A 25,778-nucleotide genomic window follows, 5' to 3' on the forward strand; every position below is an offset into this window, starting at 1 on the left:
AAACTAAAGAACCTAGCCATCAAAATCAATTATTCCTCACGTTTGAAATTATACTCAAACCATTCAATATTTGACATTTTTACGCATCCTGTGACAGAGATAGTGCAAACAGTAAAATTCACTGCGGAAAGTTTGTGATTACAAGCGAACCAATTTCACAAAAATACATCAACAAAACATCCTAAAGTTTACTGAACTTTTGAACCCATGCTCTTGCAATGTCGCCCCTGCGGTCAACAACAGGAAACTATCTCATTTCTATCGGATTTTCCAATCGATTGCTACGATCGAAAAGCAAACGATGAGACTAATCTGCACTTTCCAAACGTTGATTTTGGTGAAACGTATACGAAAACTGTTTGGTGTTGGCCACAGCAGATAATTACACACTAGCAGCAGTCGTTCCACTTATCGTCCCATCACAAAAGCCCAGTACTAAACAAAAAGTTTCCAGCCGAAAATTAGACCGTTCTCATTCCGACTGATGCGGCTCTTACGAAATATTTAAAGTGGTCATTTCACATAGGCCACTTCGGTCCTTTCTTTTAACTCTCTTTCACTCGTTTGCTCAGATTTTTTTGCTCTCCGAAGAAAAGGGCACGATTTCACCAACGAACCTACCTTTCAAAAGCGATTCACCTCTTCCAGAAGTAAAACACGATACGGGTAGCACGGAGCGAGTGCCGCCGAAATTGCTACCTTAGCACTTTTCTTCTTTTACTTGACCATCATCGAGCAGCGATGCACTCAACCGATTCGAAATAAATTTTATTTTGGCTTCGACACTGCCCCAACTGCCAACTCGGGTATGTTTACTGATGGAAACCAGTTTAAATTGTAGCTTGCTGTTTTTCCTGCTCGAGTTTCGCTACTCTGCCGCCGTGGAACAACAAACATGAACCGCTTTCAGTTCCAATTTTGCTTGCACTTCGGCGCCAGTTTTTTTTTCGGGCCTTCGAAGTTAAACTATTCCATCAAATCGGTCACTCCGGTTTCTTTCTTTCTTTCCCTGCGGGGCTCATCCGTGGTTGATCAATTTGAATGCCCGAAATCAATGCACGAGTTTTTTCTATCGACTTCACTACCTCGCGAAAATTACCAGCTATACTAAACCATCAGTCTGCTGTTGTTGATGGATTCATTTCTGCGGTTCGAATGCTCCAGACAGAGGGACTGCCGATTACCGTTGAGTGTGTTTCTATTTACAGGCGGTTTTTTTGCTTCAATGTTTTTTTAAACCACTTAATTTTCACGTTGCTTCGCTTCTGGTATCACACTTCTGTTATTAACCGAGTTTAATCACACACGCGGCGTTTTTCACTACTGATTGTTGCTGAGTTTTTGATGGATTTTTTTATTGCTCTCATTTAATCAAGTACTGAATAAAAAGGGGCAAGGTAAAGTGTATAAGTATAGATACTGCGCTTTGATCTGCAGTGGAATCATTTCCAGCTCACCCGGCGGGAGGTTGATGAAATCAGATCAAAACAGGCAGCTTAAGGAGGTTTAGACAGGGAATCCCAGCCAAAGGCAACGGTCGAGGTGAAAATTAATGTAGTTATTATTTCGTTCAGAGGTAAACACGTGTAAGCTAGAAAGCGAGGTGAAGTAAATTGGTTGCTGCTTAACCAGAATGCAATTATGCTGAAGTTACATTTATGATCGGTCGTAGGTTTCTTGGAGATGTGTTTTGATAACAAAAAAAAGCGGTTTGGTGTCAGTTCAATTTCCGATTTCACCTCAGTTTTATATAAAAAAAATATAAATTTTGAACCAATTTTGCCTCTATCTTTTCAACTACTGCTGAATATTCTTCCAACTGCTGCATTATTGTTGATTTCGTTTTCTGTTTTCTCTTTTTGCCATGATTTTGCAGAACTCTTTTTTCAAAATGTGAAGTGAATGTAGTGTTTACCAAAATGCGTAAACTACTAAAAACAAAAAATAGAAAAAAAGACAAATGTTAACAAGACCTGTGACACTCAATAGATGTTGAAACAAAACGGAGAATTGACAGAAAAAGATAAAAAAAAATAATAAACCTATACAAGGAATACCAAGCGTTCTTAAGAAATTGCAAGAAAAGTTCACCACCAATGTAAATGAATAGCAGTTGGATAAAGTTGTTACTAGAACGGAAGGAAATGTGATGTGATGATATTGTTAGAACAATCAACAAAAAACTGAAAGTAGACCAAAATACTTAAAAAAAGGCAAAAGTTATTGAAGTTATCAACACAAAAATATGAGACAGCATGAAAAAATATATATAAAAAGAGGGTTCGAAGTTTAATAAAAACTAATCTATTAATTGACAACAAATCACGAAATATCACCAATAAAAATTTTATATTATTGTAACCAATAAAAAAACATTAACAATGAAAAATAAGAAATTTAGAACAAGGAAGACAAAACTTTTCGGTAGTAAATTAAAAATGAAGTAAATAAAGCAAAAAATCCAAGCAAAATCACACTGGAATAACACTAGTCTAGAACTATCAAAAGCTTCTATAACAAGATTCAAAGAAAGCTTCATAATACATTAAATAAACAATTGGCATAATGCCGTAAACTCTTTGAGAGACTTCAGGGTAAAAAAATGTGAACACCAACGCGTTGTGTTAAGTGAAGGAATCAGAGGCGAAAATTAAAACAGAAATTTGACATATTATTATGCTGTTAAAAAATTCTAAATTGGGTGGAGCTCATTAACTATTAAATTATAATGGAAACAATGTTTATGCTCAAGATATAAAATAAAACAGATTTGCATCAAGTAATTGAAAATTCAGAAACTATTATAACATAACAAGAAACAAGTTGCTACGTTCTATTTTGAATATTTATGCTGATAGGATAATTGATAGCTTTCTTCAAGTTTGTATATCAAGAGTCTATTATTTTCTCATTCAAATGTCACTTTTTCATACCGGCTAAAATTACAGAGTTTGCGCTAATTACTCATCCATTTTTCCTCTGCAGCAATTACATGACCAGAAAACCGCTCGATTCCCATAGATCTTTCATAACCATATTGTTACAAGCAACTACGAACGACCACCCAGCTGTCGTTACAATTCCCAAAATTATCACGCCAATCCAATTCGAACCGAATCGGTAGTTTCCACGACTGCCATTCCGATCTGACACGGTTTTCCTGCCGTGAGTTTTACTGGCTTGGGCCAGGGCACCAGGCGTAAACAATTTACATCAATTTTCACCTCTGCAGCTGCATTCAATTCGCTTCACTAATTTTCCACAGCTATGTCCCAAATTAAACGATTGTAATCCAAAACATCACATACTTTTCTTTCCACACATCACGAGAGATGGTTTTTGGTATCAAATATATTGCACAATCGTCATCACGACCTAGCTTCCGCTTCTCGAGCGAGTTTCTACGCTGTGGTTTTGTAGGTTATAAATTGATTCACGCACTTTTCGATGGTATAATTCCACAGTTTAACCGTTGTGTAAATTTGCTGAAAATTTACTTTCTTGAGACAAAACTTTTCACATCGTTTGGCATAACCACTCTTCTGTTACGGTTGCTGTTTTGTTAGCACTCTAAAACAAATAATCAGGCGGGAGAAAAATTCTTTATGGTTCACTGATCCCTTTTGCACAACCATTCATGCATGTAGTTTGCATTGACTTCACTCATTTTTTTTCCGCTTCTGCTGCACTTCCGAAGTCACTGAATCGTCATAATTGGCCTGCCCATCAGTGAAACTGGCAGATCTTCCCATCGGATAGAGATTCATTCGCCGTCTACGCACAGCACTTTTTCTTCTTTTACTCCAACATCACAGAGCGCCCGAAAGGGTTGTTCACTTGATCACATCACGCAGACGGATGCCACCACGGTTTACCAGCTTCTCACGTGCTACACAATCACCGTCCAACTGTGAGGCTCGTCCTGTTCGTCAACTTGAGTCTCTCGTAGTCTTCGTGGAACTCCGATGAACGCGTGCCAACTAGTGCAAGTACTGGATTCAAACTGAGGCGGCCGCGTGCAGTGCGAGTGCAGTGAAGCGATGAAACTTGTCTCCACCAATCAGCGTGGCGAGCTGCGGGGACAGTTCGCTTGGGAGAGAAGTGTAACGAGAGACTACTCGAAATTCTCCATCATATGTGCGATCGACGCAACCCAACTGATGATCACCTGAACCCGAACAGGTGTGAATGTGAACTTCTCGCGAGAAAGTTCACTTTTGCACTCCGATCTGATCCACGATCCATCGCAGCGCGCGCTTCGCATTCATCGCTACGATCGTGCGAGAAAGGCTGAGAGCGTCACACAGAGCGAGCGGAGAGAAATTTCGGATATTTTTAGTGTTTTTGTTTTGATCGGCGCTTTCGCACGTCGATGATCGCGACCGCGATCGTGGACCTCAGAAATCGACCAGTCGGTTTGTGTGAAATTTTTGAGCAGTTTTGTTATGTTTGCGCAGAACAACGCCAAGTGCTGCCAGACTACCTGACCGCGATGAGTGGGGATGAGCGTTATTACTTTGCATGAGAAATTCTCTTTTGCTAAAACTATTAGTACCTACGATTAGTTTGTCGGAAAATATGAGTACATGTTGATGAATAGATGGCTGTAATTACTGAAAACTATACTTTCGTTTTCATTTGAACATTGAGTTAGTTTGTAAACTTTGCAGTAACAAATGGTTTTTATTTTGTTTTCGTTTATTTTCCGTCGGCCTAGTTGCGCCACTATTGTGCCAATCACCAACGCCCGGGGAGGCGACTCCATTCAGGGCCCTAACTAATTATCAGTTGACTAACGGACCGGCGCTAACGTCTCTATTTGTTTTTTTTTCGATAAATGACAACATGGTGAACTGATCACTAAATTTGTTAACAGTAGAAGGATTACTAACAGAAAGTTCACCACCGTGACAAAAGAAAGTAGCCAGAAAAGTAAACCAATCAAAATTGATTTTTTTTTCTTTTGAAGCAGGAAAGGAAATCACTTCGTTTATAGCGCCCTTGTTATACTTTTGTTCACAAAATTAAATAAGGGTAACATCTTGGTGAACGACGAATAATAACGAGAATGACGAGAAGAATTAATGTAGTTTTAATAAAATAAAACTAAAATCATTAGAGAATTATTCACACAAAAAAATCTTTTCAACAGCCTTTCGGCTATTCAATGAAGCAATTGGGCTTAAGTATCTACACCAGGAAATCGTCAAAAGCGCGACCGGACCGACCGACCAATGCTGGTTACGAAAGGGGTGGACGGATTAACCTGTCATCCGTTCGTACTGGGCCAACACAACAGGCCCACTGTGAAAGTGGTGTCGGCTGCCCTCTCTCTATATATGTATGTACGTACATTCGAGGCAGCAAACAGCATCCAGCGTAGGACACGGCTCGGGTTCGTCGCTTGAAATGATTGAAATCTTTTGTTGTGCGTGTTATGCAACACATAAATGATACCGCGCGACCCGAGGTTCCAATTCGACCCGATTCATGTGACTGGAGCTCTAGATAATGAGTCTACGGTTGACAGTAACGGTAGGTTTGACTTTGTGTGATTAGTTTTGGGCGTAACTGACCCGGATTACCCGTTGCAGCGTAACTTTGTCGCCAGCAGTGTAAAAATGTCGGATATCCACACAAATAATTAATGATCCTCAGTCAGCTTTTTCCGGCAAATCTAACACCACTTCCCATTGTTATGAGCTATCATCAACGGATTAAATGAGCAGTGTTGTCTTTAGTTCGCGTGCATCACGATTATGTAAATTTCGCGTAAATCACGCCGAAGAATGCTGTAAAAAAACCCTATATAAAACAGTTTAAATGACGAGCAGGATGCAACCAGCTGAGACAAATGAGGGTTGTTTTTTTTTTTTTGAGGAAACATGCACTGCTGCTGGAACGTTAAGCGTGACAGCGGTCCATCAAGTGAAAGTGAAATGAGGTTGACAAATGAAGTCCTTTAGCAAACTCGAATGTGCATATAACCGAACCGAGCCCGTAATGATCAGCCACGAAATTATCGTAATACATATCAATTGGGAGCCGAATTGTGCGGTCGTAAGCAAATCGACTGATGCATTGTAGATTAGGTAGCTGGCTTCACCACTTGGGAGCATATAAGCAGCGTGAAATACTGACCACTGATCATCTCTGCCGAGTGATGTCATGGTCGTCTGGCTGCGTTGCGATGCAACACGGCTAGAAAGCTGCGATTTATTGACTCTCTAGTTCAGCGAGGTCGTTTGCCTGAGAAAGCACACTATGCGGAACTCAACTAATATCTATCTGCTGACGCAATTAACTATGGATGATTCAATTTCGTGCAGCATAAGACTTCTTGTTTGAAGCATTTGTTTTTACTTTAAGCGAGCATTGAATTTCTCTTCGTGAGGTCCGAATATCAAAACGAACGAAAATGTGAACAGGTGTTAAGTTCACACAGCCTATTCGACGTGATGGTCGTCATTTTCGCAAATCATTAGATGGTGTCGCTCATTCCTATTGAATCAAAGAAACAGTTGCGGATAATAAGCGATTGCTTGCGCTTGGTCAAGCTTAATTGAGTCATTTAAAGGCTTCTATGATACCAACTTCAAGACGAGGATAACTGACGCCAGGGGGCGATGACGAATGACAAACGATTGAGATAATGCGTTCACCCAACCACATCACACCTTGAGCTTAAAACGTGCCACCTGAAGTAACAGCTTTTCACGCCATCCCGCGAAATGTGTTCGGTTTACTTATCGTTAAGTGTCGTTTACAATCAATTTAGCGACACTCATAAACTAATAATTTTATTTGTAGTTAATAGAAAGGTGTGAAATGGAAGTATCATCTGTTGAGACAATGTTGGGATGTTGGGTAGTTGGTTAAATATCATAGGTTTTGGTCGTATCTAATCAGAACTTATGGGGCATTACTATTGTTTGAATGATGATCTCGAAGAGAATTTTATTTCAAGAGAAAATTATTATCAAATCAGCAACAGTTTTCCAATGTTTTATAAAGCCAGCGGTGGCAGAATTGTGTTCCAAAACTATATGAAACAATGTTGAAAGATAGACCTTTCCACGGGGACCTACGTAGTTGCAAGGTTACAGATTCCGCTTTGGCAAGCGGGTGGTCTTGAAGTCGAATCTTAGTAGAACAGGCCATTTGGTTGTCAAATGACTTTACCATGGGTTTATTCTCAGGCTCACCACCGCGTACCCTTTCTGCAATCTCAGTTCTACAGTACCCCTGTCGACTCTCCTTTTAATAAAAAATAACTCCCTATTATAATAAAACTGGTATGAGTAACGTATGAAAGTTCTCTCCAGGGAATTGTAATTAGGCGATATAATTAGGTGGATAGAGGCTCAGTATGGTATAGTAGCGCAGAAAGATTGAAACGGGAAGGCAAAAAAAATTAAACACAAGCACGGAAAAGAATGATAGGAGTACAGGAGTACAGAAAACACCTGGGCTATATCACAATAGATTTAATCTTTGGTTGTAGTGATAAGTCCACAAAGGAAAAAAATAGACCTTTCCACAGATGACCATTTTGTTCCGAAAATATTCGAACTTTAATGTTTCCAGTCATTTCATGCAATCAAACTTTGTCAAAATTAATCTGCCCTTAATTTAAAAATGGGTCGAATTCATCTTCTGTTTTTTTTGCCTCTCTCCTAGAAATGATCGGGCTGTCTTCAGAATTCTTAACTTTTAAATTTCGTAATGATTGAACATATGGTTCAAAAGTTATGTAAAGAAAAGTTATCCTGAGGTTGTTTAAACTCACTAATTTTTCTCAGAGATGGCTGAACCGATTTTCACAAAATTAGTGTCAAATGAAAGGTCTAGTTGTCCTATAGGTTGCTATTGAATTTCACTGTAATCGGATTGTAACTTTGTCCGTTGTTCATAAAAATGTAAAAATCACATAATGAAAGTAAACATATTGACTTTCTCCTAACTCCTGATCACTGGCTAATTAAAAGGTAGTAAAATGTTCCAAATGGCCGAATGTCATATACTACTCGACTAAGTTCGATGAATCGAGCATTTTCTGCATGCATACATGTATAGGTGTATATGTGTATGTGTGTGAGTGTGTGTGTGTACGTGTGTATGTGCACCTTATTTTGCACTCACTTTTCTGAGAGATGGTCTGACCGATTCTTCCTATCTTAGTGTCAAATGAAGGGTCTATTTTCCGCTTAGGTTGCTATTGAATTTCACTGTAATCGGTCTGTAACTTTGTCTGTAATGTATCAAAATGTGAAAATCACGAAACTTCATTATCTCAGAAACTACAATACCGATTTGAACAATATTGATATAAGATGAACGGGCTAGTTAAAAGTTGATTGTTGAATTACAATTGAACACGTAGTTTCAAAGTTTGGCTGCCCTATACGTTCCCATTTCATTTGATTATAATCGAACTTAAGGAACCGTTATGTATTAAATTGTTTAAACAACGAAAGTCTATTATCTCAAAGATTACACGACTTATTTGAACATAACTAGTGTTATACGAACGAGTCATCCCTCAAACTTAAAAATAACAAACTTCAAAACAATATGATATGTGGTTCAAAAGTTATGGAAAGAAAAGAAATTCAAAGACTATTTAAAAATATACCTGTTTCGATCAAGATATGTGGCTTCAACATAATTTTAATGTGTTATCGTACTTTTTGAGCGTTCCCGCTATCTCTCGTAATTAAATTGTTTGAAATTAAGAGTCATTTCTTTTATTTCGCTATTTCTCAAGCACTAACATTACGTCAAATTTCATATTTTATACTTCAATTACAACATCAATGTTCTAGAACCCAAAGAGTGAATATACGTTTATTGGATTGAAGCTTTAATGTAAATCTATTTTTGAAAAATATTAAGTTCGAATGAGAAAGCCTGAGTCTGACCGCTAGGTGGATTAATTTAGGTTTTTTTTTGCTTAAACATGTAACCTAAACATGACAAAACTTGCAGAAATGTGATCAATGGCTAGATATTAAAACTATAAATACAATTTCATTAAAAATGTGAACTTCAAATCCTACATCTGAAAAATCATCCAGAAAAATTAAAAACCTTTTTTAAGTGGTTTCTCGAAACTTAATACCATATAGAAATAAATAAATGAGAATTTATAAACAAATATCCATGGTGGAAAAAAATTTTCAGATTTTTCCAATTTTTTTATATGTTAAAAACGAAATACAAAAAAAAACGTTTTCAAACTGAATAATAATAATTGAAATGGCAGCTGTCTTATATCAGTGAAAACCTAGACCTCAGGATCAGAAATTTGTAAAGAATAAATATCGTGTCAAACTATTGATTAAAAAAAATGAATGAAGAAAAGCAATCACGACGCAGCGAACCAAATTATATAAAGCTTAGCATAAGTAAGTGCTAACAAATGAAAACTGTAAAACTTTATCAGTGCGACCAACAAAAGGAAAATGTAAATTAATTTTAAGCAAAAATTTTCCAATTTTATCAAGCATAAAGAATAGAATGTAAGAAAATACAATGAAGTTCTGAAACTAAAAATTACTATGTTTCTTGAGTATTTTCAGAGTAAATTCGTTACAAAATATCACGTCGATAATCATCTTTTATAATAAAACTTCATTTGGTATTTTTATTATGATCTCCAGCCTCTGGATGCGATAAAAAAATATTTGAAAAAATATCCGACCAGTAAAAACCAGATGTTCTCATTCTCTCTTTTCTTATTCTTTTTTCTTTATCTCGCTCACACAAGAGAGAAATTTTTTCTGTTTGATTTGTCTCTGTTTCTGTTTGATCTTGCTCTTTTCTTTATTCTCTCTCTAATTATGTTTGTCATTTTCTCTCTCTTTCAATTTCTTCCTCTTTCTCCATTTTTTTAATTTCTTCTTTTCTTCTATTGTCTCTATTTTTCTTTCTCTCTATTTTTCTTTCTCTCTATTTTTCTTTCTCTCTAGTATTCTTACCCTCTTTTTTAAGCTTCGCTTACTTTTCTCTGCTTTTTTGCTCAGGTCTTTTCTTGTCTTTTGCGTTTGTTTATATCTGTTTTTTACTGTTTTTTTCGCTGTTTTACTGACTCTCTATATTTTCTCTGCTCTTTTGGCGTTTCTCTGTTTCTTACTTAATTCTCCTTTTTTCTTTCTTTTTCTCTCGTCTCGGTTTACTTGCTCATTCTTGTCTTTCTTTCCTGTTCTCTCTTTTTCTATCTCATTTTTTTCTCTTCATTTCTGTTCCTTTTTCTCTGTTTTTTTTACATTTTCTTTCTTCTTTTTTTATGTTTCTGCTTCTTATTTTCCCTTCCTCTCTATTTCAATTTTGATCTTTCTCTTCCTTTTCTCTTTATGTTCTTATTATTCTCTCTTCTCTCTCTTACTCTCTCTCTCTCTCCTCTCTCGTTTCTCTCTCTCTCTTCTCTCTCTTTCTCTCTTATCGCTCTTCTCTCTCTCTCTCTCTCTCTTATCGCTCTTCTCTCTCTCTCTCTTATCGCTCTTCTCTCTCTCTCTCTCTCTCTTATCGCTCTTCTCTCTCTCCCTTATCTCTCTCCCCTCCCTCTCCCTCTCACTATCGCTCTTTCCTGTCTCTCCCCTATCACTCTTTTCTCTCTCTCCTATCTCTCTTCTCTTTTCTTCTCTCTCTCTCCTCTATTCTCCTTATCTCTATCTCTCTTCTCTTGCTGTTTCGCTCTACTCTACTTCTTTTCACTCCCTCTCTCTTCTCTCTCTCTCTCTCTCTTCGCTATCTCTCTTTCTCCCCCTCTTCGCTATCTCTCTCTTTCTCCCCCTCTTCGCTATCTCTCTCTCTCTTTCTCTCTCTCTCTCTCTCTCTCTTCGCTATATCTCTTCTCTCTTTCTGTCTCTCTCCCCGCTATCTCTCTTCTCTATTTCTCTTTATCTTCGCAATCTCTTTCTCTTTGTTTCTCTTCGCTACCTCTCTCTCTTCCTCTCTTTCCCTCTTTCTCTCTCTCTCTCTCTCTTCGCTATCTCTCTATGTCTTTTCTCTCTTTCTCTTTCTCTTTCTTTTTCTCTTTCTCTTCTATCTCTCTCTTTCCTCTCTCTCTTTCTCTCCCCTCTCTATTTTTTTTCTCTTCTCTCTCTTTCTCTCTTCTCTCTCTCTCTCTTCTCACTCTCTCTCTCTTCTCACTCTCTCTCTTCTCACTCTCTCTCTTCTCACTCTCTCTCTTCTCACTCTCTCTCTTCTCACTCTCTCTCTTCTCACTCTCTCTCTTGTCACTCTCTCTCTTGTCACACTCTCTCTCTTCTCACTCTCTCTCTTCTCACTATCTCTCTTCTCACTATCTCTCTTCTCACTATCTCTCTCTTCTTTCTCTCTTCTCTCTTTCTTCTTTCTCTCTTCTCTCTTTCTTCTTTCTCTCTTCTCTCTTTCTTCTCTCTCTCTCTTCTCGCTCTTTTCACTCTCTCTCTTCTCGCTCTTTTCACTCTCTCTCTTCTTTCTCTTTTTCTTCACTCATTCTGTCTCTCTCACTTTACTTTTTCTGTCTTTCTCACTTCACTCTTTCTGTCTTTCTCACTTCACTCTTTCTGTCTCTCTTCACTCTTTCTATCTCTCTCTCTCTTCGCTGTTTCATGCTATTTCTTTTCTCTCTCTTTCTTTCGCTTTCGCATATAAAAATATACATTTTTGTACCAGTTTTGTACTATTCGAACAATTTTGCTACACTAAAGCAATTTTCTCATTACACTCTGGCCTGCCTTGTTCGTTGATACAGATAATAGGGGTCATCACGTCGAGCTTGTATACAAATGCTCAGCAGTAAACTGTGATCTTTTATTACTCATCAATGAAGGTGAGTATTTTTACGGCTGGGTATTTGTATACTAGCTCGATATGAATACTCCATAATTACTCCAAGTGTCCTATTGTATTAATAGCAAAAAGCACATTTGATATAAAATGCACTGTCGCTCTGTTTCTAGGCGGCATCCATAAATTACGTAAAATCAGGTAACATCAATGTTATGCAACGAAAATTTTTTGGGAAGCCTACAATTTTGCTCCAGAAACGAGCAATTTCATTCGGCAAACTTTTCTACTGCGTTACGTAATTTTTATGAGGGTAGGTGCAGGCGTTACGTTTTGTTACATGGGGGGAAAGGGGTCCGGAAGGTAGGGTCCCATACAGATAAAACACAATTTTTTGCATAACTCGAGAGATAATCAAGCAAATGGAACCAAATTTGGCATGCAGAATTTTTTGATATCAATGTTTTTATGATAGTTCAACAATTTTCCTCTTCTCTAAAGGGAGAAGCTGCTTTACAGATGAAACACGAATTTCTGCACGAGGGTATTTGGTTACGAGAAATGTTTCTATGTTGGTTTGACATACCTCTACTATCTACTGGCAGAGAAGCTCCCATACAAACAAAATACAAATTTCTGCATAACACGAGAATTTATATAACAAAGGTGGCGTAACGTAGGCGGCATACGTAACGCTCATAGGGGCGAGGGAGGGTACCCCTGGGCGTTACGAATTTTTACATAGGGAGAGGGGGGGTTGGTAAAATAAGCGTTACGTAACGAAAAATCTGACAGATAATAATTATAGGACCATTTTGTTAAGCAGGTTCTCCAATTGCGTTACGAAATTTGTATGAGGGGGTAGGTGATGACGTTACGTTTTGTTACATTTTGGGGGAGGGGGGGCGGTTCGCAAGGCAAGGATGGCAGATTCCGGTTTCTTGAAACAATGAAACAATCAAAAAAGACCAAATACCACCTAATATGAGTATTTTCGTATTAGGGATGATGCTCAGAGACCAAAAATCTACCCTAGACACCATTTTAAATTTTCAGGGACACCATATGCAGAGAGTTATTTTATAAAAGTTATTGGCATAAACACACTGGTACAAGATAGTCTAACGTAATACTACGTCAATAATTAAAAGAATTTTGAAGAGGAGGAATTCGTTTCGATCTTATCACTTGCAATCACTTTTTAATGCAACAACGCATGCAATATTACAATTACAAACAGCCTTATGTAGTTCTACAATTGTTGATGATTGGCAATAAAGAATAATATCAAAGAAAGAGAAATCCATTACGAATGTATTACCGAATATCGTCCAGAATCAAGTGCAGTGTCGAGAATTGAATTTGATCATTCAAAACGAAGTTCTTGGACATTAATAGGTTGTATGAATAAATCAGTAGATTGTATGAATAATCACGAATAAGTAACCAATAACCAAGTTCATAGCGAAATTTCCCCATCCGAAGTAGGTCGGCAGCGACGATTTAACTGCCCGTCCACGTACGACTCAATGCATTACTAGAAACAATGCTTCCAAGATCTCCCTTTCGTCAAATGTCTCAATAACAATTCCCCGAAATCCGCATTGCTCAACACCGATTATGAATCCGCCCGTCAGAGTAGACCTCAGACGCAGCAATTATGTACACCTCGCATTGTTATATTTCCGCTTCCCCAAGGGCGTAACCGCTCTACTAACTGGCTGTGGCAACATTGGAGCAATCAACGACAAACAACAATCAACAACCAACCGAACTAGGAAATCCCCTGAGAAATGTGAACCGAAAACAAGTGAAATTAGTATTCGGCGGGGTGCAGAGCTGTGCTTTTAATTGCTCGTTTCCTCGCGTCTTTGCGCGATTACAAAACTGTACGCACCCATCCGAACTTCAACTGTACGCCTTGCGGCAATTAAGACCCGCGATCATTGTTTCCGATGCTGGTCGAACGAACTGGTCAAGTACATAAATTTAAACGCCCAGCTTTCCTTGCCCGCTTTGTAATCACTGTCAGTCGTTCGAAAGCGAAACGGGAGACGCCAAACGTGAGATTATGTTCCATCCCGATGGTGGTGCGGTATAATGACATCGATAAGGAGAACAATTAATCATCCTGTCTGCCTTTTGAATCATTTAGCCGGTGACATTTTGTCGCGATGAACAATTTGGTTAGCTGATCACGTTACTGCTGTAAAAGGGACCAGACCTCGTTAGACTCGGCTGTAGCGATTGTTCAGCACAACCCATTGATCGCGCTTCGGACAATGGTCTCGTGCATCAAAAAGGCGCACAGTTTCCTGCACATTTCATATGCAAATTATGTCGATTTTGCTTGGTTGATGCACGAATACAAAAAAAAAAACAGAATTGAGCAATGGCAAACAATGCATGTAATGGTTTCTTTACTGAAAAAAGGTTGATGTAATATGGAGAAATAGTATCACTTTTAATAACAGCTTGAGCCGTTGGATACGATGAATCGCTTAATCTGCAAGAGATCGCGTTCGAAATAAACAAGCGGCTACCAGCTTTAGCCTGTGGTCATAAAATTAGATTGTCAAACGGAGAGCACCCCAAGCGGTCGTCACATTTAGGTTACAAAAGTTAATTTATCGACGGTCTGCGGAGTAAAGATCGGGTGCTGTTTATTTGGTGTCAAGACAATTTTCGCCACGCCACAGGACTGCCAATTTTAGCAGAAAGCGTGGAAAAGTTGGTCACTAACGTTCGAATGCACTGAATGACGTCTTTGCGTGTAACGTCTAGTATGATTATTTGGTACATAATCAGGGTGACATTTCCAGACTTCGTCAGATAGTTCCGATCGTACGAAAGAAGTAATTAACTTACACCAAATTTGTAGTTGTAGTGTTTTCCCTATGTTCAACATTGGTTATTTGGGTGGCTTTCTCCAACATGTTTGGGGTTTGCTTCATCCTGTCATGCGATATCAACAGATGACTATTTTCCCGGTTTTAGATCATCGAAAAGAAAAGTTTGCTGAGCAGACATGAATTCAGTTCCACACAGCCGCGAGACGAATTGGCGCACAGGGTTACCGGGTCTTGGGGACGAAGTGCCGTACCAGAGTTTGTCACACCGGGGCTCAGCGCGTTCGCAGTGAAAGTCTTAAGTTGTCTCAAACATTCTGCTTCGTCTGGTCTGGTTTAGCCACTTCACAATCATGAAAGTAGACGTACTATTGAAAGACGCGGAATTGCTTTTAGTCTAATGACATGTTTTTCGTGTGAAACAATAAACTGCTGTACAATATGGTGTTGAATAAGACTTTCGATTTCAACCGATAATTCCGTAGAAAAACGAAAAAAAAACAAGTTATTGCATTATCTTACATTCCAGATGAAAAGCTTCACTTTCAGCTCTAATCATCCAACACCATCATTCGGCGGTCAGGCGTGAGGAAAGCGAAACTGTAGGTTCATTATTCAATTGACACAGAAATAGAGACAGAATGTACCGCGGGCCCGGCCGGCAGAGCACCTCTGCACTAGATTTCACTATCACTCAAGCACTAGATAAATCTACTGACAGCAGCAACAACAACAGAAATGTACGAAAATGTAAGCACGTCTTAAGTGGAAAGAAAACACAAAATGACCCATGAAACAACCGTCGATATCGATCGAGTGACGTTGAACGCAAATGCACACACGCGCCCGTGCTTACCGAAACGGAATTCGAAGTTTTTCGCAAGAGCCAAACTTACCGGAATTTCCAGCTCGAGTTGATTGGGTTGTCTTACCTGGAAGGAGAAAAACAAAAATGAAAGGTGAAAACTTAGTTCGTAATCATTCGACAGACGAATGAAAATGTGAAAAGTAAATTGACTTTTTGATTTAACCCTAATGAGTGTATTAGCTCACAAATCTACAAACCATTAAATTGTTTCAGGAAATGTTAATTTATTGTGGATACTGAAGTCGACGAGAATGTCAGTTCATTCCAGCGCAAGAAAAGCCAAATAAAATTCAATTAGGAAGATGATCGACTGGAATTATTGAGATAAGCTTATGTCACACCCAATCAAATCCAACGAAGATAATCAATTGTTAGTTGGCGTTTAACTTGAATCAACGCCGAATTAATTCTCTTGGTGATCGCTGTTGTGTCATTTTTGTTTTGCAGTTCCGAATTTTTACAGTACTGGTTGTGATTATATTATTATTCAATCCAAGCAACCTCCTTGAGGCTCAATTTACTTTTTTCATAGATCTTTGAATTTATAGACTCGGGGTGAGAATCGTATCGGAATACGCTTTCATAGTTTCTGAGAGGTGCAAGAATTGTCAGTCACCGATTTTCGAGATTTTTCTCTGAGCTGTGTGAGATATAATTGTTTCATTAATTTATAAATAATCAGTAAATTTCCCTTTGCATCGCGAAAAACTGATGCCAAGACTTTTTCAGTGTCACGCCGCGAGATGAGATCTCTCACTGATGATTTTCATTTGGTTTCAGTTTTGTTCGCTTTTCTATTAAGTAACAGTTGAAATTGTATACAGATTACTTTGCAAAACATATTTCGTTTTTATCTCGCAATGATCGTTGGCACTGTCATTGAAAAAATAAATTCAACGGTTCATTAAAAAATCAAATTGGTCATTTTCGTCCGCAGTCAATTGGGCATTTGATGACTGTTGTTGGGTAAAAATCTCATCATCTTCAAACTACTCAACAAAAATTAAATTGCTTCAATTGCTGTCTGGCTGTGAATTCATATCGAAAGTCACAGCTCTACGGGAGCAAATAAACTAACTATAATAAATAATTAACAAACCATTCATTTTCTATCATAAGACGCGAGACAATTCTCACCTCTGGGGCGACCAAAAAGAATCAATCGCCTCAGGTTCAAACGTGAGCCTACTCAACAATTACACCACCCATAATGGGAGGCTGTTTGGGTAAAAATTTCATTCTATTCATTCAATTTTCAATCATTACTCGCCAAAATACGACGACCCCTTCTATTGACCTACTTGTGTTGTCTTTCGCCAAACGAAAGAAAAATCGCAAATTTCACACCGCAGGCGCTCACGCAGCACTAATTGCTTGCAAGAAAACGTGTCAATGTTCGGTCGTCCTCGAGGGGCCACTTCGCATGTGGAAAAATGCAACTGAATACGCGCAACAATGGCATCGACGTTTGCCGTTTAGGGTGAAAGTAATCGCGTCTCTATTTGAGGGGTTGCAATCGGACAATTTGTATGGGACGAAACCTAAGATCCATCTCACCCGAGAAAGCGCGCAAGCGTACATCCATTTGTCTTTTGGTTTGAAATATGTATAATTTGCCAGTAAATAGGTTTTGCCGAGTTTAAAAAGCAACTACATTAAGCTGCGTGGCGCGTTAAGTGATAAGCAAACGCTCTATGGCAGTGTGGCAGACACGAATGTAGCTCAATTTGACGAAGCTCTCATGTGCAGTGAACCTACACACGAATGCACTTGAACGATATGTTGGATTGCGCATTTCACTCCACAGTGGTCAATGCCCACTATACAATATTTAGTATTGCAAAAATATCAGTTTATTCAAGGTTATTACTGCTTACTTAACCTAGTTGTGCATCCCATACGAAATTCTCAAATGTTACCTTTAACAAATTCATTCTATGCATAAAATGACCCACATTTCGAACGATACATTGCACACATATCTCAAACTAGGTCAAATCTACCCTAGCGGGATCTCTTGTATAAATAAATCCCTTACTATAATTGTACTATATTTATTCATAAGTAGATTGGGAGCCAACCGAAGTCACGCCGCAGCAAGAGGTTAATCATTCCAGCATCAGCATATTCAACCACCGACTGAGAAACGGTACTACATACTTGTGCAGAGGAAGTGAAGCTTACCAACGATCGAATGTAAATTTATCTTCGTGTCCGCCCAAGCATTTATCGCCCCCGCAGGTTTACAGTTCGATATTGGCAAGCAACGATTTGTGCGGAATTAGTGTAGATGTGGTAACGCCACGCGCTTTCGCTCTCCCTGTCTGTCTGTAACTCTCAACCCGACTGACTGCCCAAGATTATTTTCCGAGACCCCATGATTAGCAACAGCGGTGTTATTTGCTCTTCCGATGGCGAGGTCAGACCACCATTACCCCTGTTTTTTCAATTGCGATGCCGTCGCGCCCACCCATTTTCGACCTTTGGATTTACGTCGAATGTGGCAGCACAGTTAGAATAACCGTTGTCTCTCGGTCTCGCGGATGTTATAATTATCGGCGTCGATTTCGGTGGGTTTACTGTGGAACGTGCGCATGTTTAGTGAAATGTTTCTCCCGGAACTACTTGCACATGAGAAAGCTTCGCCTTGGAGTAAGATTGCATTTTAGTTTAATGGCAAGCTAGGCCAATTATATAATGTAATAGCTGATAACCGGACCGCGTTGCTGCGCAACTTGGTTTACGACGACAACAGCATGTCTCTTAAATGGGCGTTATTTCAAACAAAGATTAACAATACCATGTTATATCTATATATCTATGACTGTATTTTTCTGTATATTCTCAAAAGTCTGAATGATTTTCCCGGCAAGTTTCTACTTTCTACCAAAACTCTAACTAACTCTAATTCTAGTAGAATGACAATAGGCAAACGTGTTAGAAACTGTATCTTATGTTAAAACGTTCAGGAATAGCTGAAGCATTGTCTAAAACTTCAATCAAATATCACGTACAAAACTCAGTCTATAGACCGAAAATCGAATCCAGATGTTATTTTGAAATCTGAGATGGCGACTTCTGGTTTTCGATAATGACCCATTATGGCTATTTTCGGAACCAAAATAAAAATCGATTCCAACACCCCAGAGATCTAATCTAGATACCATTTTGAAATTCAAAATAGTGTCTTCTGGCTTCCGGAAATGACCAAAAACCGCCCCATGGGTAAATGGAATTATGAGTATTAAAATTTTAGCCAGCTTGTTTACATGAGATACATTCATGTAAACAAGCTGGCTAAAATTTTAGAAGCTAACACCGACACAAACACCCAGAACAACGAACTGAGCGAGTTAGGAGAGGAGACAGCATTGAAAATACATTGTATTCCCACCAAACACAGATTAAACTTAAGAAGGTATTAGACGAAGCGAATATTTGCTATTTTTGGTACGAATTTAATTTGCACAAAATCAAATCCGTACCAAAAATAGCAAATATTTGCTTCGTGTAATACCTGCTTTAAACAAGACACGTATACTAGACAGAACCACACATTCCAATTATCTCCCATTTTTGGAGATGTGTCACATCTTTTGCACGCCTAACACAGTAAATAAAAGAGTTGACATAGACAACCTCAACACCACTTATGCGGGGATATTACACAAAGTAATGACTTGCTCAGACTACGCCATCACCTATAATCGTCAGATGATATCGGATATCACTTTGGGTGTTCACACTACAGTAAGATGATATGGTTTAACATTTGCTTTATTTGGTTTGGTAGTTGAAAAAGAAGAGAACCAAAAACAGATCAGCGCCAAAACAAAATACAACATCTTACCTTACCTTACCAGTCAGCTCCAGGTCAAAGTGTACCCTGCTGTACGAAGAAGTCGTCTTCCACTTGATCGAGCCACCTTGCTCGCTGCGTGCTCCGTCGCCTCGTTCCAGTCGGGTCATTATCAAGAACCATTTTCACCGGGTTGTCGTCCGATATCCTAACGACATACCCAGCCCACCGTAGTCTCCCTATTTTTGCCGTTTAAACGATGAGTGGTTCTCCCAGCAGCTGATGCAACGTTTTTCATCAGCCCCCGCCATGATCCATCTTCCATCTGCACTCTACCACAGGTGGTACGCAATACCTTCCGTTCGGAAACCCCAAGGGCGCATCAGTCCTCCACGAGCATGGTCCAGGTTTCGTGGTCGTAGAGGACGACTACCGGTCTGATCAGTGTTTTTTAGATAGCTTATTTCGTGCGGCGGCGGATTTTATTCGAGTGAAGCGTCCTCCGGAGTCCAAAATAGGCACGATTTCCTGTCATAGGGCGTCGACGAATTTCTCTGCTGGTGTCGTTGCCAGCAGTCACCAGTGAGCCCAGGTACACGAACTCGTCTACCACCTCGATTTCATCACCGCTAATATGAATTCAAGGCGGGAGGTTTATACTGTCTTCTCTGGAACCTCTTCCTCTCATGTACTTAGTTTTCGATGCATTTATGGCCAAATTGATTCGTCCAGCCTCAGCCTCTAGTCTGATGTACGTCCCCGTCATCTTCTCAAGGGTTCGTGCTACAATATCAATATCATCGGCGAAGCCAAAGAGCTGAACAGACGAGCGATGTTGAATAGAAAGCACGATAATCCATCACCTTGCCGTAACCCTCTTCGAGATCCGAAGAGAGATTCGAACACAACATCATGACAGCTGATTGGAATTTGCGTTGATGGTGAGATTTCGAAGGCTGATATGTAATTGTCAAAATGTGCGGGATGACTAAAGCAAAAATATTTCTTTCCTTCTTTTTCGCGAGCAACGCGAATTGCGAAATTTGTAGCGTTGCGTCAAATGTCATTTGCTTAAGTTGGCCGTATCGCCAACTGCTGCAAATCAGGTTTTTATTGGTTTTCTATTCTATTTTATTGGTTCAAATCTATCAATAACCTCTAGTTTATCAAACGAACCACTTGATCTAGTTCGACCAAAACTATCGAAAGCTTAACTTCTTTTATTGTTTATTCGATGTGATTTTCTAAATAAAATCCTTTAACCAGTTTCCTTCGAAAAAAGACGCAAAACCAGCGTCGAAACGTCGGGACGAATGAAAATCGTATCGTTTTAAAACAGTTTCACGACTGCTTAGCCGTAATTACTGCATAGTATTCTCATGTTTTCCAAAATTGCTTGACAGTGCCATGACATGACATGACATGACATGACATGACATGACATGACATGACATGACATCACATAACATGACATCACATAGCTAATTTTTCAAAAAACTCGCAAAAACTCTTGCAAATAAATATACATGATAAACCGAATTGAAGATTTCGACATTGCTATTCAGGGTGACAAAAAAGTCCGGTCACACAGGAAAATCTCAATATTTCAAAGAATAAGAAGAGAATCTGAATCTGGCTTTCATAGCTTTATTCATTAACTCATAAAGATACTTCACAGACGATATATCGGAATTACACAACCTTTCTCTGATCGACCCAGTTCAGACCTCTCGGAAAGTCGTCGCAAGCGGCGCGCACGTGCTCCATCGGCATCTCGTCCCAGATTTTCGTGATAACTCGCTTGAATTGCTCCAAATTTGTTATTTTATAGTCGTTCAGCTTCGACATCATGCATCCCCACACGAAATAATCCATTGGATTCAGATCCGGAGACGACGGAGGCCATTCATTCTTCGAAATGAAATCGGTCAAGTTTTCCTCACACCATGCCTGAACAACCTTTGCGGTGTAGGATGGGGCGCCATCTTGCTGGAAGCAGTAGTAATCGTCTTCAAACAATAGTTCAGCTTGAGGCAGAACATTTTTATTCAAAACCGTGCCCAAGTAGTACGCTGCGTTGATTTTGACCCCTTTATCGATAAAAATAAGAGGCAGTTTACCTCTCTTGCAAATGGCTCCCCAAACCATTACTGACGTGTTATTTTGGAACCGGGAAACGTTCAGCTTGTCCGCAGGAGCTTGCTGGAGGCTCACACTCCAAACTCGATCATTTTGGCGATTGACTGTTTGCTCCAAAACGAACAGCTTCTCGTCCGAAAAAATAATCTCGTCATCTGCGCGCCAACCGAGCAACTCCCGCGACCGTTAATACCTCTTGTCCTTTGTAGCTTTGGTAACCCCATGAACCACCTGTTTTTTGTACGGTGTAAGTTTTAAATCCTTGCGTAGAAGCAAGTGGCCCGAGCGGAACCGAGAATCGGTTCATTTTAAGGTTCCTGGCCAGCCTCCGTGCAGATTGAGCGGGATTCCGGCGAATCCGGTCTCGTATAACCTTTTTCAGCCTTGAAGTTCTCACAGACCTTGGTCGTCCAGATCGTGCCTTGTCCTCGGTGCCTCCGGTCTCTAGGTACCGATTTATGGTCCGGTACACGGTTGATTCCGAGCGGTTTTAGGTGTTTGAATATGTGTCCGGGTTTGTACCCTTTCACAGCGATAACAGCTGCTCTTAACTCTGCCATGGCTCACAACTCAATGTAAACAAACTGCAAAGAAACGAAACTCTGCCACTTTGGGCAGCAAAGTTAACCCTTTCATTTGACATATAGATGGCACCAGAGAGATGCAACGTGTAGGCTACAGGCGACCCCAAAAAAGTGTGACCGGACTTTTTTGTCACTGTGTAGAAAAAATTCACCACCAATGAAATAAATCGAAGAATGCATAGTACCCCGCCTACCTCCCCCCTTCGCTTTAAACAAGATGGCGGGAAAATCTGCTCACAGACTCCTGAGAAGAAAACTCGAGATGTGGGGATAAAATTACAATTTTCACACTAGAATCAATTCACTACCGCCCCCCCCCCCCCTAATGAAATAAAACGACACTGATGTTTTGTCCGACAGTCGAAAACAACTGTATATAAATTTTCATGATGAACTTGTCAACAGTTTACAATCAATGAAGTTCGATATATCCCTCCCCCCGACTACCCTAAATACAGGAGAACGATGTCATAGGAACATACTTAACACTGCACAGTAATCAAGTTAGGTGTTTGGAAGTTTACAAATAACACATTTACCCCCTCCCTTGCCACGCCGAAGAAACAGATAAAATTTAAAGTCGTAAAAATACATCAGCTACTATAGCTTCTACATACCTGAATTATTGATGATCGGTTCAGCGGTTTAAAAATCGTTAAAGGTTGACATCGCTCACCCTCCTCCCCACCCATTACTACGCCAATGAGACGCAGAAACCTCTCACAGTAAGGCTGCACCGCTTAGTTTACGATGACAACCGCATATCTCTTAAATGTGCCTTGAATGACTACCTCAATCCTGTTCAGATAGGCTGCATAGCCCAGGATCTCAAGCAGAAAATTGTGTTGTATGAAAAACATTTATATCGCTTCTCTGAAGTAAACTTCAAAATGTTCAGTAATAAAAATGTTAGGGCCTACACAATTAGACCTTTTTTTCGAGTGTCGGTATTCAATTGCCGAGACGGAAACCTCTATGTGGACAAATTTTCACGGTAATCGTTGCAGTAGTTTTCGAGTCTGTAGGGAACAGACAGACAGAAATGTTTTTGGGTCAGTTTTGTACCTGATTCCATCATCAAATAAGCTAGTTTTCTCTATCCTCTAATAGTGCTTTGCAATATTCTCTTGGAGTAATTAGTACACCATATTGTTCAACTCTGGAACTCAGACTAGTGTAACAGCATGACTTTTGTGACGGCATCCCAACCAGGCTTATTATTTTCGCTAATATGAGAAAAGAGCGTATGTAGCAATTTTCTGCACCACACTTCTTTCATCTGATTTGTTCTGTGCTTCTGCCGCTCACAGAAAAAATTAAATCAGTTGCTGCTTACACAGTCGGGTGACAACAAGAGTAGTGTATCACTCGAGTAAGAATACGCAGAAGTACACCGCAGTGCGCACTGCTGAGATAATACAACACAGATGCACAGATGCAAAGCAAACGGTCAAGAGACTCACTATACAAGCACTGCAGTGCTGCAGAGCTCTGTTGTGTAGTTCGTGTGAGAAAGCTCACCTCAATATATTATCTCTCAGGAGAGAAATTTCAGATTCCACCGCTGTGTTTTTTTTTATGCAAGCACGATTTACTGCTCTCATCAAGCACGTGCGTCGACTCACTCACAAGTGTGAGAGCAGTTGTTTCCGCAGTGAAAGATATTCTCCTACACGCTGGTGATCTCTGAGGAGAAATGACAAGCCTGCTCAACAACACACTGACTTTAGTGAAGCATGTTACTGAATCGACATACCATAACTGCTCTTCAAGCTGCAAAAAAATGTAAATGGGGTCTCAACTTTTGAGTTGCCTCTAGTTATATTCAACGAATGAAAAACAAATGGTACGCTTTCAAAATAAACTGTAAAAACTCATTTCAATCACCTCTGAGGTACCTTAGGGCTCGCATTTGTTCCCACTCCTTGTTACTTTGTATGTAAACAATATTTCTATCATTTCAGGTTTCCAAAAAATATTAATTTACGGAGACGACATGAATCTTTTTATGAAAATCAGCAATCCCAGCGAAGCAGAAGGGTTTCAGGAAGGAGTTAATCTATTCTTCACTTGATGCATTAAAAGCATGCTACAACTCAATGATCCTAGACACTAAATTAATTTATAACTCTGTCATCAGCCAAACAAATTGTATACTGAGCTTTTTTGGGCGTGTCAGACCTAATTTTTACATTTCGGAATTTCATCAAGTCTGCAATCCTCACTCATTAAATGATACGAACAAACTTGTTTTTTGACGGCAACTCTAGAAAAGATGTTTTCATCTGGCTCCGATGAGTTATTTAAAAAATCGATTTTTTGTTAGGGTAAATCCAACAAACATGTCTAGTTATTTAATTTTCCGTAAAACTTAATTCTTTTATATTTTTTGCAGGTTCTTCAGGGCCCAAACTATGAGGAAAAAAATTGTTTCGGTTTGTTTATAATCAATTTATCTTGCTGAAAATTATTTTGTCCTTTGGAAAGGCGATTTTTCAAGCACATTTTGCTATGCCATCTTCAAAAGTGGGAATCAAGCCTAATGCTATCAGCAACTGAATACCTTCAAAAGATGTATAATTTTATGGAGAAAAACTTTGCCAGAGACAGTATGGCTCTAAAAAACATGATTTTAAGTTATTCAGAGGAGTACAAAGTTGCATTTTTATATTTTTCTACATTCAAATGTTTATTTGCCTTCACGGCATAGTATTATAAATTCAACTAATTCTAATTTTTTTAAGCCTCGAAAGCAAAAAGAGTAACAATAATCATCATGAATCAACATTATATTATTACAACACAAATCGTCGAAGTAAGTACGGAGTGACATAACAAAACGTGTCGATCGAATGTCATTAAAGCTCCGTTCGGTTTGCCGATGTTTCGACTAATGTCGTGTATTATTCAATTTTGAAAATCACTTACTAATAGCGCGCCAATTGCCACCTAATTCGATAATGATAGCCATCGATTTCGCTGTCGAAATATTAACTGTGCAGCAGCGGTGAAGCTAAAAAACGTCTTGACCCGACGATCCTCAGAAATGGCACTAATTTACCGCGCGCGAAACCGCAGCTCCACCATCCGCTTAGGTTAAGCACTCGTGAAGAAGCTCCGAATTGTTTCTCAATGAATATGTATATTCAGACTTAATTATACCATATTGCCATTTTTATTCCTAATTATTTTGGCGATTGTTTACAGTGTAAATTATGCTAAGGAGGTTAAGGGTGTTATTTATTAGAAATAGTTTTTGGATGAAACTTTTTATATGTTCGATCTGTTTATCACTATGATATTCAAAAACCAGTGTTCATTAACCCGAAAATATTTAATTATAGCAATTTTCAATGAACTAATTACTTAACAGAAGGTCAATCGATTGAAATGGCTAATTAATCCCAGTCCATTACAGCGTCAGTTGGCTAAACTACAATCTGGCAAAAAAGCCGACAAAGATCTCAACATAGGAGCACTTTCCTCGCGCGCAATCTTCAAGTGAGAGATCACTTCAACGTGAGTTAAGCAGTAGTAGCGTAGGCGGTTTGGAAATCCCATCGCGCAGAGACCCTCATGTGGATTGAATAGCTACGATCGGTGGCATAGGTGATGTGATCATAATGATTATTACCGATGATGAGAACTTGCGGTAAACATTTGCGGTCTAAGACTTACAAGATCGTACTGGGGTTACTGTTGTTGAGACATTGTTGCGTGGTTTTTCTATGTTCTGTAGTTGAATAAGTGTGAAACTGTATCTT

At 39.2% G+C, this 25,778-nt stretch overlaps 1 protein-coding gene across 6 annotated transcripts in view; it reads right to left on the reverse strand.

Annotated features, from left to right (window-relative positions):
- Window positions 1-25,778, reverse strand: part of LOC129724807 (guanine nucleotide exchange factor DBS) — a 172,346-nt gene that overhangs the window by 56,664 nt on the left and 89,904 nt on the right. For 4 of the 6 annotated variants that reach the window (XM_055679980.1, XM_055679979.1, XM_055679977.1 and 1 more), the window contains exon 8: window positions 15,521-15,556. The exons of 1 other annotated variant lie outside the window; for it this stretch is intronic. In XM_055679980.1, the coding sequence (XP_055535955.1) occupies window positions 15,521-15,556 (36 nt within the window). Of the gene's footprint in view, window positions 1-621; window positions 1,373-15,520; window positions 15,557-25,778 lie in introns of those variants that run through there. One more of the 6 variants, XM_055679976.1, reaches the window with a different exon arrangement.

The sequence above is a fragment of the Wyeomyia smithii genome, chromosome 2, assembly GCF_029784165.1.
Source record: "Wyeomyia smithii strain HCP4-BCI-WySm-NY-G18 chromosome 2, ASM2978416v1, whole genome shotgun sequence".
Classification (NCBI taxonomy): Eukaryota; Metazoa; Arthropoda; class Insecta; order Diptera; family Culicidae; genus Wyeomyia; species Wyeomyia smithii.